The sequence below is a fragment of the Pelophylax lessonae genome, assembly GCF_965119305.1.
Source record: "Pelophylax lessonae genome assembly, chromosome: 13".
In the NCBI taxonomy this organism is placed as follows: domain Eukaryota; kingdom Metazoa; phylum Chordata; class Amphibia; order Anura; family Ranidae; genus Pelophylax; species Pelophylax lessonae.
Genome location: NC_138780.1, coordinates 73366598 through 73382468, shown reverse-complemented (window position 1 = coordinate 73382468; position 15871 = coordinate 73366598). Strand labels below are relative to the sequence as shown.

The 15871-nt window shown below is 38.6% G+C and overlaps 1 protein-coding gene across 1 annotated transcript in view; it reads right to left on the bottom strand.

Annotated features, from left to right (window-relative positions):
* Positions 1-15871, bottom strand: part of PLCB2 (phospholipase C beta 2) — a 354260-nt gene that overhangs the window by 12473 nt on the left and 325916 nt on the right. The window contains exons 28-30 of the mRNA XM_082275009.1: positions 15125-15201; positions 5612-5707; positions 3000-3057 (exon numbers count right to left, since the gene is read on the bottom strand). Of these exons, the coding sequence (XP_082131135.1) occupies positions 3000-3057; positions 5612-5707; positions 15125-15201 (231 nt within the window). The remainder of the gene's footprint in view (positions 1-2999; positions 3058-5611; positions 5708-15124; positions 15202-15871) is intronic.

Here is a 15871-nt window from a genome sequence, read left to right as displayed (position 1 = left end):
TCAGGGACTCAGCTCACATGGGCTGGAAAGGATTCGGGTACTAATGGCAGACCCCCATCAGGCCATAGGCCTGGAAACCTTGCTATATATACCTCTGTTGGAAGAAAATGTTCCTGACTGGACATATTTTAATTTAATAATCCTGGTCTATTTAAAATACTAGTACCAAGCTTACCCTCTCACTCTGAAGTCCCACAGCACAGAACCAGCAGAGGCAGCACCACCTGTTCTCCTCAGCCAGTTGATAGCAAATATGTACTCTAAGTAGTGTAGCTAAAGCTGTTCTCACTGTTCCAGCCATTCAGTTTTTGGAATCTTTTCCACCGCCTACATGACAAATCTGGTGTCTGCCACTTAAGCCACAACCAAAGTGGTGTGGCTTCCCTTTTGTGATAGTGGGAAGCATTAGGGGATTGAGAGAGTGTTAAAGGCAACCAGGAGGTCCTGAAGAGTCTATTATGCCAAAAGAGCTATTGGTACAGACCAGTACACACTGCAGTAGGAAGGAGGCATGCCTAAAAAAAGTACCGTACCTGGAAAATATGATCTGCAAATGTCTCCCTCACATCACTTAGTGGCCAGATTGCATCTCTAATAAACAAAAATTAGACCCCTAAAAATTATGTGCTTAGTGCAAAAGGGTGATGTTGCACTTATGTATTCCCGACACAAGGAAAATCTAAAAATACTTGCTTAGAAAGTTTGGAAAAAAACAATATAACAAATATATATATATTATAATATTATAGAAGGAAATCACGTATGATTATAACTCATAAGAATACTTCATGCACAGTATACATACAAATACAAGATAAAGTGTTTATCACAGAACATATAGTTGAAACTTGGACATGATAAAAGAGTAACCTTCAAAAAACATATAGTCAAGTCTACTTGTAAAGTCTTGAAAATAGGAGAAAAGCCATGTGCCATAGTCCCATACCACCCTGAAATCCTATACCCACAGCTGATCCAGAGGAAAAAAAAAAAAAAAAACAACAATGGAAGATCAATTTTTCTCCAGCAGAGGAAAAAAATTCCCTCCTTATCCCCCAGAATGCAATCAAATGTTCCCTGGATCAACTACCCCTGGTGGTATTACCTAAAAATATTAATGTCCAGTTATATTTTGTGCATTTGGAAATGCATCCATTTCACTGACCTGGCCAGAACTAGTTCCTTATGGAGGCTTTTCCACATTTTCAGTAGCCTTTCCTTATGTGGAAGTTAAATCTCTTTTTCCTCAAGATGTAAAGATTTCCCCATTTCCTCTCTAAGGACCAGAAAGTGAAAAACTCTACACCAAGTTCTCTATATGGACCACTTCTAAATTTACACATGTTGATCACATCTCTCCTTAATCGCCTTTCCCTAAGAAAGAATACATTTAGTTCCTCTAATCTTTCTCATAGCTGAGCTCCTCCATGCCTCCTATCAGTTTGGTTGCCCTTCTCTGCACTTTCTCCAGTTCTTCGATTTTCTTTTTTGACAACAGTTGCCCAGGATTTACAGTATCTCACAAAAGTGAGTACACCCCTCACATTTTTGTAAATATTTTATTATATCTTTTCATGTGACAACTCTGAAGAAATGACACTTTGCTACAATGTAAAGTAGTGAGTGTACAGCTTGTATAACAGAACATAATTTGCTGTCCCCTCAAAATAACTCAACACACAGCCATTAATTTCTAAACCGCTGGAAACAAAAGTGAGTACACCTCCTCTGTAGAAGCTGCCATGCGGCATTGGGTAGTAGACCTGAGGGCCTGAAAGTCAGATAGGAGCTGAACCCAGATGTCCTGCAGAGCTGACTGGAAGTAAGACACTGGAAAGGATCTGAATCTGCCTAAAATAAGTACAGATCTGTGTCACGGGACCCACAAGTAGAAGAGTCAGTGGATGGGTGTCAGTCAAGGGGATGCTAGAGAGTATCCGGAAGATAAAGTAGTTGCATCAAGTCTGCTGCTTTAGAGAGAGCAAGAAAACTTAATTATTTCATACAAGTGGCAGTATGGTTAAAGCAGTATGTCTGCTTCCACAAATAATTTGGTGAGGAGAAGTGAAAGTTGTCCTCATCTACTGTGAATAGTAGAATTGAAGCATCCCACTATCCCCTTCTCCCATCCAAGTTCCGCAATAAATACAAAACCAAATACCCTGGACTGTTTATTGAGTAACGGGAGTAAGCGGGGGGATATATGTGAACCCCCCCCCCCCCTGCAACTGTCTGCAGGTTATCAGAGGGAGGCCTAAGAAGTCACTACACAGAAAGCCCTATGGGGACAATCCTACATATGTTCTAGTGAGTAGCATCATACTTTACACCCTTTGGTGTGGTTTGTGAGTTTCTCATTTTTTTTAATTACGGTAGTCAAATAAAATCTGTCTGGAAAAAACAAAACAACTTATGTATGTTGCAGAAATTGAATGGGAGTGCCAGAGCTTCGCTGGTCAGGACTGGCCATGAATCAGATTTGGCCATAAAGGACTGGAAAGCTGCTGCATGTATGTTAAGGCACATCTAGGTGTCTTCATTTTATACATGTAGCTGTTTTTCAAGTCATATTCTCTTAAAGCGTTTCAATTTCTGAATGTACAGCAGGTCATGTAACCAAACTATAGTTTTAACACATCAAGAACTGAACTAAATTTTACTAAATTTCAACTATAATTTTCTCCTATGTTTAGAGGCACTAGAAGAACGAGCATCATAGTGATGGTGGGCAGCAGCAAGTTTGGCCTTTCCCCTATATACCTTCAAAATTATTTCCATTGTAATGGGAAAACCTCTTCATTTTCCTCACCCCAATTTATCCCTAATGTTTTACTTTATGTAAAGTTCTAAACTGGTTTATAATTTTTTAGAAATCATGGCAAAAATGTTTCATCAGGCATTGCCAAGTCCAGTACTGCAAGCCTTGTAAACTTTGAAATTGGCTCTGGTTCGTAGTTTAAAAAAGACCACAATTCTGTACATTAGAGAGTAAAACCCACCATTTGCAAGACTTGCACCACCTCCTGGATGTGTGAGTTGTTTATTTCCTTTTTTAACCTGTGAAAATATAAAAAATGATATATTACCAACTTTGTAATTACCTCTGCTGAAACTCTCTTTAACAGCAACAAATCAACTTTAATTTCATTTCTAGGATTTTTTTCCACCTTATGATGGTCTTTACTGCAGTCTTCCAGCAATATAGTAATAGGAAGGAATTCCAGAAACCCAGACTATACTTTTATAGATATATAATTTAAAGTTTAAAAAAAATCCCCTTTAACCTTTTAATCCATTGCAATTCATTTATAATCCTTATAGAAAATGTATAGTGTTTTTTTCATATTTCTTTAGCTATAGTTGATGTAAAAATAATGAGGTCTGGTGAACACCAAACTGTGTGGACTGAAGAAGGTAGTCATACTGGGCACAGTGCCACCCTCATTATTGAAAGTAAGGGTACACAAATCACTAAACCTGACACTTTTAGATATGCTTGACTCATGGGATCTCTACAGTTATTATTTGTTCCTCCTGTTGACCTTCTCCAATAACAGGATACAGTAATGATGTGGAGCTCAATAGAAGGAACCAGTAAGAGCTGTGGGGGACCCAGGGGATAAACATTGCAGAAGTGTTAGTTTCAGAGTGAATTTACATGAGGATTTGAAAATGCCCCTACCATACAAAGGTTTCATATATTTCACACAATAGCACGCCCAAAAAAGGCCATCAATCCCAGAGGAAAATTCAGACAGCTGCGGGTTGTGCCACAATGGGGCATTAGAAGAGAAGACCATGTCATCCCCTGGAGCAGCTAACTGGGTTATACAAAATCCTATGGTCATTAACAAAAGTTTCATATTATCCTGTAATAGAGGATTCTGCCTATGTACTAAGTTTTTAAATTATTCATAGGATGTTAGAATTGTGGCTTCCTAAGCAGTAGCTTCATTAGCATTAGCAGTAGCTGTCTCAGGAAAGGACCACTAGTGGGTATGTTGCAAAACAAAGCAGTAAACCTGGGCATTGGGCAGCGCTAAACCTCCTTCTGACATTGGTATTTGCAAAGTACCTTTTGCTATCTTTTGCCAATTTACCTCCCAAGATGAAAGGCCGTAGTATGGAGTCAATTTCTTGGAAGAAAAAAAGGAAGCGTGACAAAATTACAATTTTTAAAATATTTACCCTACCCATTAGTCTCAATTTACACTAGCGCGACTTGTCAGACGACTTGTCAGCCTGACAAGTCGCGCTCCCTCGCGGTCCATTGACTGCTACAGGACCTGTTCTAATAGGAGCGACACAAGTCGCTCCGACTTAGAAAAAGGGTCCTGTACTACTTCGGGGTGACCTTGGAGCGACTTGCATAGACTTCCATTATGTGAAGTTCCCTGCAAGTCGCTCCGAAGTTGTGGTGCATGGGAATGCACAAGTCGTCCCCGAAGTAGTACAGAGTCGTGTCGCCCCAGTGTGAACCGACTCTTATATAGTTAAAGGTAATTTAGACCACATGTGAAGGATAGTCCTAAGTTTAGCAATAAGGGGGAGTAGATTGTCCTAAATATATTGTTGGATGGGTTGTTGGACAATACTACCCAGGTATCAAAATCTATCTACAAGTTGTGGCCAACTTGGGATGCATAGGGAAATTTCCATGTCTAGAGGAAAATTGATGGATTTTTCCCAGTTTACACAGAATCCAGAGAAGTGTCCGAATTCCTGGATAGTAGTTAACAATGGCTGTAGGAATGACTGTGAGTCTGCTAAATAGACAATCATATTGTCGGTATAAAGGGAGACTTTTTCCTCTAGCTCTCAAAAATGACAAGACCCTGGATACTCGAGTCAGCGTGCAACAGTTCTATTAGGGGATCAATGGCCAGGGCAAATAGGAGGGGTGAAAGAGGACACCTCTGCCTCTGTGGATAGAAAATGCTGTTAAATATTTAGGATAGTTTTAAACAATAGGTACTGATACCAGTAGCATGGGCCATACATTACACAGCTATGGTGTATTTGGATTAAATGAGCACATACAGTAAAACCATACTGCAAATGGACTAGAAGTAACTACTTGTTGGTCTATTTAATTAGTCTTATATAAGTAAATAGTGAAGACATAAACTATTGACTATAAAGTCCACTGAAAACTAATATTTCAGTCATAGGAGAGTGCAGAAGGGAGGGAATTTTGTGTTATTCATAAATCTTTCAGGGTCATTAGTGGTGATATCTCCCGGCTCTGGCCCCTGACTTTGCCATTAGAAAACCAACCAAGGGTGTCTCACTCCTCCAGTATTCCATGTAAACATTAATACACAAAGAATCCAGCAAAGGTCTTATAAAATTAGGCTGCTGGAAAATAAGGTATTGCTAGAGCCTTGAAGAACCCGCTGTATAGCCCATAAGTGTCCACCAAACACTAAAACAGCTTGGGGTGGATGTAGCCTTTATGATAGAGCTTACAGAGGCAATTAACTCCTTTAGAATATTGTTGTAAAGTCCTGGTAATTTAATTGAAACTCTGCTTTAATGCTTGAATTCCTGCTTTCCCTGACATTCCATTTTTGTTTGAGAAATGTTCAGGAACAGTAAGACACAAAAATACCTCTCTTGAGCAGCTTTATCCATCGTATTCTTACTCATTGCTTCAAGCCTCTCCAACCGCTTTGTTTCCAACTTCTTCTTCATCAGTTTAGTGTCACTGTGAAAAGACATATCAGTGACATGAATTTCTCACAGTCCTCCATCCTGTTTTACATTAAGTTTGCTGCAATTTTCACAACACAACTGTCCATGTCTGGGCTGCTGACGTAAAAATGATTCCAGGGTGTTGTTTTATGTTTAAGTTTAGACTGCATTGCTTTCCATCTAAAAGTGAAATGTTCTGACATAAATGTGCATTTGTTTCTCTAGATCTAACACAAGCTGTTTTTTTTATTTGGAATCTTATATATCCCCTTCCTGAGTTTCCATGACTCTTTAATTTAATTCACTTTCAGAGATATACACAGACCAGCCATAACTTTATGACCACCCTCCTAATATTGAGTAGGTCCCCCTTTTGCCACCGAAACAGCCCTGACCTGTGGAGGCATGGACTTTGTTAGATCTTTGAAGGTATGCTGTGGTATCTGGCACCAAGCCGTCAATAGCAGATCCTTTAAAGTGGATGAAAACCTCATTCATTAAATCTTATCAGGACATTTATATTTGTAGTGTTTACTTATCTCTTTCCAAAGCCTTAAGTCCTGTGCCTTTCTGTTGCTCTGTTCCTCTGTTATCAGCCTGCTAACTTCTGACAAGCTCCCTGACACAGGAGATAAAAGCAGCTGAAAATTTGTGAAGGGGAAGGGACTTAGAGACAGATAAGCAGAGAGCTTGTCTATTTACAGCACAGCTCTGCAAGTTTCTTCATTCTTCTGCCTATGTGGAGGGAGGGGGGGGGGTGTGTGAATTTCCTCCAATCAACTCACACACAGTGTATGCATAGACTCCCCTCCCACTGCTGAATAAGGAAACTACATTTGTAATACAATGTGCATTTTCAAAAGAATATAGAAAGCTGAAGACAGCAGATATACATGTAAAACCTATGTAGGGAGATTTGTCTTATCTCTGTGTATCATCTGAGGCTGTTCATTTCACTGGGTATACGTGAGGGTTTACATCTTCTTTAAGTCCTGTATGTTGCAAGGTGAGGCCCCTATGCATCAGGCAAACATTCCACAGATGCTCGATTGGATTGAGATATGGAGAATTTGGAGGCCAAATCAACACCTCAAACTCATTGTTGTGTTCCTAAAACCATTCTTTAACCAATTTTTGCAGTGTGGCAAGGTGCATTATTCTGCTGAAAGAGGCCACTACCATCAGGAAATACTGTTTCCATGAAGGGGGTTTACTCGCTCAGCAACAATGGATCAAAGTCGCACTCTAAATCCAAAAAGTGGAAACGTAGACTAAAGCTCAGTTTCCTCTAGTGTGAGCTTGTCATGCGACTTTGGACACACAAAGTCACATGACAAGTCACAGCCCAGTGATTTCCATGTCACGCGTTCCCATCTATGCAACTTTTAAAAGGTACCTGCACTACTTTGATGCAACTTTTGATGCGACTTTGATCCAGAGAGCGTAAAGTTGGATTAAATCTGCACTCAAAGTCGCACTCCAAAGTCACACTGTAGCCTAGTGGCTACTTTTCCACTAGTGCTTAAGTTATGTGATTTAAAGTGCAACTTTGAGTGCGGCTTTGATCCAACTTTACACTCTCTGGATCAAAGTTGCATCAAAATAGTGAGGGCACCTTTTCAAAGCTGTTGATTTTCAAAGTGGCATAGATGGGAATGGGTACCATTGAAATCAATGGGCTGTGACTTGTCATGCGACTATGTGTCCAAAGTCGCATGACAAGTCGCACTAGTGGAAAGCCTAAAACTCATTACTCACATGTAATGAGTAATAGAAATGGATCTGTTTCCTTCTAATTTTTCAAAAATGTTCCTTTGTACCTTATTTCCTTTATATATTGCGCCGGTCACGTGACCCCTCCCTCTCCCTCTTTCACTCTTAGGAAAAGCTGCCAGCCTAAACGAGGCTATGGAGACAGGAGATCATGTCTCATGAAGGATAGGAGGGATGGGGATGTGGGTGGGGTTGGATGGGGCTGGGCAGGTCTAGGCATGCCTGTTTAAGAAAGACCAACAACCTTTTCAGGAAGTGAAAGGCAGCATCTCAAGACCCAAGGGGGTTTATGACCACTCTCCACCTTTGGGCACATTTCTACTGGAAGGAATCCTTCCGATCTGCCCACACAACCACCCACCTAGTACTAGTGTCCAATTTAGTCAGTCCAGCATGGTCTCCAACACATCTGACGTAGGAGGAAATGCTGCAGACTCTGGCATAAAGGGTATTCCCCTTTACATCAGAGTTCCCACTAAGCTCAGGGTCTGCAACATTGCTCTTTACTTCCGAGTCCACAGAGTTCCCCCTTACACTGCATTGGAAATCCGGTCTGCGGCTGCACAGCCCATACACAACAATCTGCAGTGCCCATTTTTTCCTCTTTCCAATACATCAGCTTCATGGACAACATGTTTACTTGCTGCCTAATATATCCCACCAACTTTCAGATGCCATTGCAATGAGATAATCAAGGTTATTCACTTTTCCTCTCAGTGGTCATAAAATAATGGCTGATTGGTGTGTATAATAGTTAAAAATCTTATCACAAACAAGAATAAAGCACTTCTGCAAATTTACTTTCAGATAAGATTACTTTAATAACAATGCAAAGAGTTCCCTTGCTAATTGTTTCCATGGTGCAAACGACATGACTCCATGCATTCTGTTGTTTTGTCACTGACTATCTTCTAACATACATTCAAAAAAATACAGAAGGTAAGGAATAATGTAATTTATGTTGAGCTAAAAAGGAATGTGCAACAGCTGGGAGAATTGAAAATGAATATATTTTGGTGCACTTTCAATGTAGCTTCTCATAAACAGGCAGATGAATGTTCATCCAGAGATTACTGAGATGCTAAAGCATAAACTCATGTTCAGTGCATACATCACAGACCCGATTTGCAGAGTGCATCAAATGTCCAAATAATTCTGCTTGTGTGCTCTATAGTCCACTAAACTGCAAGAGTGTTCGTGTTTAAGATTCTGCCTTGAAGTAAAAATAAAAAACAACAAAACTACAATGAGGCAAGCAGCATGATTGCTCACTAAGGTATAAAATATGCATACAGAGCACACAGAAAAACTACAAAACGCTGTGCACTCTGCTGTCCTTTACATTACAAAATAATACTATATCTAAGCACCTGGTTCAAGAGAATTAGGTGGAAACAGTACAACTTTCTGGCTAAGTTTGTGTGACAACGTTACATAAAATTTCCTGTGCTCCAGGCAACTTATTGTCATTATTGATGTGTTGATGTGATTTAAATTTTCTGGTCAAAGGGAAATGTATAAAGTTAAAACAAAGTTTAAAAGAAAAAAAACCAATGCACTACAACGTGAGAGGCAATCACTCAAAATAATAAGAACTGTGTATAACGAACTGGATAAAGCAGCCAATCTTTATAGTGTCACCACATATAAACAGAATGAAAGCGTATGGAACAGCGCTTTATCAATATTATTATATTAATACAATAGTGAAATAATGAAGAAAATTACATAATATAAATCTCAAGCTACAATGCATAAGATTAAAAAAAAAAAAAAAATGCATGTGCGAACAACCAAATCAACAAGTGTCAACACATTAACCAATAAAGATATATATATATATATATAAATATATATATATATATATTTAGATATAAAAAGTCCCAAAAGGTATATATGCTGTGAAATCCTCCAAAGAACATATAAAAACGTGTCCAAGATAACACTGTGCAATGGTGATAAGTGAAAAGATGAAAAGTCTTGATTCAAAAATACTCTGATCCAAACAGTGATACCCAACATTGAGTGCAATGGGCGCTCACCTTATAAAAAATGCAATACTATCTTAGGGATAGTATTGCATTTTTTATTGGGGGTCAAACGTTGACTGAAGAGAATCACTCCATATTAGTCAAACCCAGCTCATATAAAATAAAATGAGGATCTTCATAGTGAAGTAAGTAAAGTACAGCTTTATTGTAAACAGTAGTCACTTACAGTTACGTAGGAGACAACAGATGTAGCCTAAGGAACCAAACCCAAAGGGCCCTTGAGAAAGTCACATGTCTGACGCAACGTGTCGGGAGGAGCCGGTTGACCTGACTTCCAGGTCTACGATCGAGACCAGAAGTTCGGATTTTTTACCCGCTTTCTTCCTGGGACCCCTTGGTTTGGTTCCTTAGGCTACATCTGTTGTCTCCTATTTACCTGTAAGTGACTACTGATTACATTAAAGCTGTACTTTACTTACTTCACTATGGAGATCCTCATTTTATTTTATATGAGCTGCGTTTGACTATTATGGAGTGATCCTCTTCAGCCAACGTTTGACCCCCAATAAAATAATGCAATACTATACCTTTTAAGGTGAGCGGCCATTGCACTCAATGTTGGGTATCAGTTGTGTGGAAAAAGACACACTTTATCACTGTTTGGATCACAGTATTTTTGAATCAAGACTTTTCATCTTTTCACTTATAACCATTACCGAGTGCTATCTTGGACATGTTTTTATATGTTCTTTGGAGCATTGTACAGGATATATATACCTTTTGGGATATATATATATATATACTGTATATCTCTTTATTGGTTGATGTGTTAACACTTGTTGTTGATTTGGTTGTTTGCACTTGCTTTTTTTTTTTAACCTATTATCATTTATAGATGTATGATCTTATGAGTTGTATCTTGAGATTTATATTATGTCATTTTTTCATAAGAATAAAGTTAAAGACACTGGAATCACTAGAAAAATACAGCTTGGAGTGGCTAAGGTGCATCCATTGGACTAAAGCTGGCCATACTCGAATATATTTTCAAACAAACATTTGTACAAACATTCTCCATACATTTGATGATATGATGAATGCTGTTCAAAAGTACTTCAAAATTCTGCTTGCTTTTAACACTGCATTTTGGCATGAATGGCCTACCCAAGTGAAAACTAAATACACTGTTACAAATTAGTTTGTTTGAGAAACATTTTCCATCCTACTTTGACTAATTGTCTTTTTACTACCATCGAAAACAAATGCCAATTTGATCCCACTAATGATTAGGAAATCAAATGAACATTCTTCAAATGGAAAATTTCGAACAAAATTCTACTAGTGCATGACCAGCTTTTAACCTCCATGCACAATCATCAACAACTGAAAAAAGTAGAGCTGTCGATATAGCTCAAGGCACAGTGTGAGAGGCCTGGGATTGTTGAAACTAAAGCCCCGTACACACGTAGCGATTGTCGGCCGTAAATATTCGGCCGACGACCGATCGGCCGATTGTAGGCTTGTTAGTATGATGCTTCCGACAGCCGACAGCGCATTTTCGGCCGAACAGAATCTGTCGTGCAGGCATTAAAATTTTTGTTGGCCAACACCAGAACGGCCGATTGTTCGCCAGTCAGTACAGATTTCAGCCGACAGACAGCCGATTAGCAAGACTGGGCATGCTCAGAAAAGAAAAAAGACAAGGAAAGTTAACCATCACATGACATCACTTCTGCAGTCGGCTGTTGTTGGCCGACAAAATTCGTGTGCAGTATTTTGCAGTTTTCAACAGACACGACAGCCCTGGACAAAAGACGGCCGATCGTTCGGCCGACGATCGGTACGTGTGTACGGGGCTTAACTTTGTGTGGCCACAAATGTTGTCAATCACCCACCAATCTGGTGAACACACAACACTGGTCTTCAGATTTTGGGAAATTATCGACATCCGAGATAAAATGTGCTAATTCTTACATATTTTGATTAGATAAATTAGAAAACAGGTGATAAGGGTGCTGGTTGGCTAAGGTTTTTAAGATATTTCACAATAAGTATTTATACACAGGCGAGTATATTTGCCTACATGGGACGAAGGTGTCTGATGATCATGATGCCTCGTAACTTCTCGACAAAGTACGATAGAACAACGAAAATGGTACACAAGTTTATACATTTAGCATCACTTTAAAGCTTAAGCTTATTACCTAACTAATTTATTGCATGGAACGTTTGTCATGGTCAGATCTACGCATCATACAGTTGCATGATATTTTCCCTCAGAAGCCAGGATGCCTCAAAACTGTGTAAACAACGCAGATAACTTCTGCTACATTTGTGGCGAGGTCACATTTGCATCTCAAAAGTGCAGTATGACGGCAGTGGTAAAAAAGGCATACCACCTATATTTTGGATGCAAAATAGGGGATCAGGACAGAAGTCGGGCCCCTCATTATTGTTGCATTACATGTCATTCACTAAACAAGAAGAAAAATGTCCATGCTTTTCGCAGTCCCAATGGTGTGGAGGGAGCATAAAAATGTTACTTGAAAAAACAATAAATGAATGGAAAGTTATGTTATTGGTATCAATAAAATGATACATTTATAATGATTAGTGTGGCACCATTCTCGTTGCTACACCACATTTTGCAGAAAAGTTATGGAGCATAATCGCACACCCCCCTCGTAATTAAGAATTATTTTGAAGCAATTTTGACCTGAAGCTGTATCTTGGAAACTGGAGCTAATTGATACTTAGGACTTAATTTTCCTTTAATAGTAACCCAATTCTGGTAAAATTTAGCTACTTTCATTTCTGAGGCTTTCTCCTTGTAGACCAGTGCAATTATCTGACTGGTGCAAGTCAATGAAAGCAACCAATAGTGGAAAAACGATTCAGTCCAGCTAAACTGTGGCGATATAAAAATAATCTTAAAGGCAAGCCTGCCACCACATTTTATGCTACCATTTATGTTGTCCTGGACAACAGGCATTTCAAGGTGTCTTGAGGCTGCAGATAAAACTGCTATAAGACCATTTTCTATGCGGATGTCATTTAACATTTTAACCAGTTCCCGCCCAGCCAAAAGCATACGGGACTTTTGTTGATCTGGGTGGACGTCATATGATGTCCTCCCGGGCGTGCTGCGGCGCTATTGACACTGATGATGACGGATCAGTGTACTGGCCTACTGCCGGTACCATGTGATCGTTGTGACCAATCACAGCAGATCAAATGACAATTGTAAACAATGGATGGCTTCCTTTCATGCCATTCATTGTGTACAATTGTGTGGCTAGCTGTGTTTGGTCACAGTGGTCACATTGTACAGACAGGGCCAATCACAGCCCATCTGTACTTTGTGGTTAGCTGTGGCCAATCACAGCTAATCACAACTAAACATACTGAATGAATCAGTTTCATTCAGTAAAAATGGTTGCTTATACTATAAGCAATCATAACGTGTAGAGGAAAAAAAAAATGACCACTTCCCCATAATAGTAGTGGTCACAGTGTGTAAAAAAAAGGTTAATTTCTTTTTTTTGTTTTTTATATATACTGTTACCAGTCAGTGTCCCTGATCACTGCCGCACACATTATATGATAACGTTGTACTGCACAGGTGAACTTTGCTAGTGTGCATAGAGGCTAAAAAAAATATGCACTGATTTGGGTTATTTTCACCAAAAAAAAGTAGCAGAATACATTTTGGCCTAAATTCATGAAGAAAGATTATTTAGTTTAAAAACTTTATAACAGAAGCAAAGAAAATCGTATTTTTTTTTAACATTTCAGTCTTTTTTCATTTATTTCTCAAAAAAATAATAATAATAAACTCAGAGAAAGCTCTGTTTGATAAAAATCGAATTTGGGTACAGTGATACAGGACCACGCAATTGTTATTCAAAGTGCGACAGCTTTGAAATTGGCCTGGGCAGGAGGGAGGTAAAAGTGCCCAGTATTAAAGCAGCTAAAAAAGGATATGTAGACATTTTTTTTTTTCCCATGTATCCCAATAATATTCAAAAGAATATGTAGTGCCTCAAATATATGAACAGAAATATTAAATGAATCCAGTACGTAAAATAATACGAAGTGGAGTAAAGTCAAAAAAACATCACAAAAGTGAGGAATATATGAAAAAAACGTATTTGTGAGAAATAAAAAAATATATATTTAAGTGCTCGATCCTGAGATAAAGTAGGTAGTATAATTCTAATAATAGAATCACAAAGTCCAGTGCAAAAATGTGCACAAAATGTGCACAAAAATGTGCACAAAATTAGTCAAAGTGATGGCTTGAAATGTGGAAAAGTGATCCAATAAAGTGCCCAGAAACATCTACCGCACCCCTGTGAAATGGACACTCACCAGAGAGGATGGCTGCCATTACAGCAGAAAACACGCACTCATTGTAGATCAATCATATGTTGTAAAGAAGGCTGTCCAGCGACTCTCACCGTCCTGATGCAGCTACGATAAATAAAGCTCACCAAGAGCCAAATAAAATCTGCTTTCAGTAGGTGATCTGCAGTTCCTTGTTTGGCCAGGAGTGCCGCTCTAATCACCTGTGTGGACAGCAGGTAGGTGCTGAACCTCTCACTGGCCTACTCCCCTCTGTCACTGTACAGGAAGAGGTTCAGCACCTACCTGCTATCCACACAGGTGACAAAGGCGCCACTCCTGGCCAAACAAGGAACTGCAGTTATCACGGAATCCAGCACTTGAATATATTTTCTATTTTTTTTTTGTATTTCTCACAAATAAGACTTTCATATATTCCTCACTTATGTGGTGTTTTTTGGACTTTATTTCACTTTGTAATCATTTATGTGCTGGAATGATTTAACATTTCTGTTCATATATTTGAGGCGCTACAGATTCTTTTGAAGACTGTTTATAAGTTTAGTATATTACATATCTATGTTAGCTGCCACCTCACCACAGCGCAGAGATACACTTTTCTACTTCTATCCCAATAGTATACCATACTAAAGAGTGCATTTGTTCAAAGGTTAGAAATAAAAATTCAACTTAACATGAATTAAGGGCATGTTACCCATTGTCCTCTTTTGACTTCCATTAATGTGATTTTCAGTAGTATTTTTCCCATTTTGAACAAATTAGAATCTTCCAGCCTCTGTATAAATTTGATATACAGAAAATATGAAGAACTAAGCACCTTCGCCGGTATTACAGAGGCATAGGAGGATGTCAGCTGTCAAAGGACGATGAGAAATCTGCTTATATAGCCTTCTTTTTCCACAAATCCCAATCCTTTTGCTTTTAAATGGAAATACAAGGCAGAATTGTTTTGTAATTCATCAAAACAAAGCTATATCAATGGCTTCAATCTGTCCAACTTCAGAAAAGTCTCATTGTTCATACCGTTCCTGGATGATTACCTAAATATATTTTCTTAGAATAAAAACCCGTGTCCATAATTAATAGTTAAACAGTTAGTCACGTTGAAAAAAAAAAACGCAATTCCATTTACTGTAGTTTAACCAAAAATGCACAAATAGGAAACCTTCGCATCTACTTCAGCTCATAATCAGCTTCAGATCATAATAATATCTTATTGTTTCTATCATTATAGGGCCTCTTTTGCCAACATGCTCAGAATGTCACTGTAAATCTCCATGAAAACAGGACTGGAACATTACCTGTCTGTAGATTCCTTCAGGATTTTCAGTTCTGTTGCCTGTCTCTCCTGAGCTAGCTCTAATAATTTGCTGAATTGCTGTTAAAATAGGTAAAGAAACAAATGTATATTAATGCATGGTAATATGCAGCTGAATTTGTGAGAGGGGAATAGGAACTAATAGAAAAAATTACAATTCTTATTCTTGAAATACTGTATGCTTTAGAGCCGGTTCACACTACCGCGACCAGAAAGTCGCCTCATAAGGGGCGACTTGTTAGCGCGACTTCAGCGCGACTTCAGCGTGACTTGTGAATTATTTTAAGCGACTTATGATAGACGACTTTGTACGACTTTGTATTTGTATTTTGTATTTTGTATTTGTATTTGTATTTTGTATTTGTATTTGTATTTAAAGGTTTAGCTGACATAATTTTTTTTTTTTTTATATTATGCAGAATGTGGTCAAGAGGAGCTTAAACACCCCAAAACTGGCAATGATATCAAACAGTCCAAAGACAGAGGGAACAGAGAAAGGAAATATGTTGACTTTACATTAGCAAGGTTGTGGATGACAATGAGTTTTTCATTTTTGGTTAAACTAACACCTTATAATTCCACCCAATTCTGAAAATTCTGAAAAGATCGTATTTGGGTTTTTAAGTGGTAAAGCAGCAGTCACAAAATTCATAACCTTGGTAAACTTCTGATGAGAGCTCACCTGTAGGTGGCCCTCTACTGTCCTGCCGGCCCTGTATGGAGGTAATTC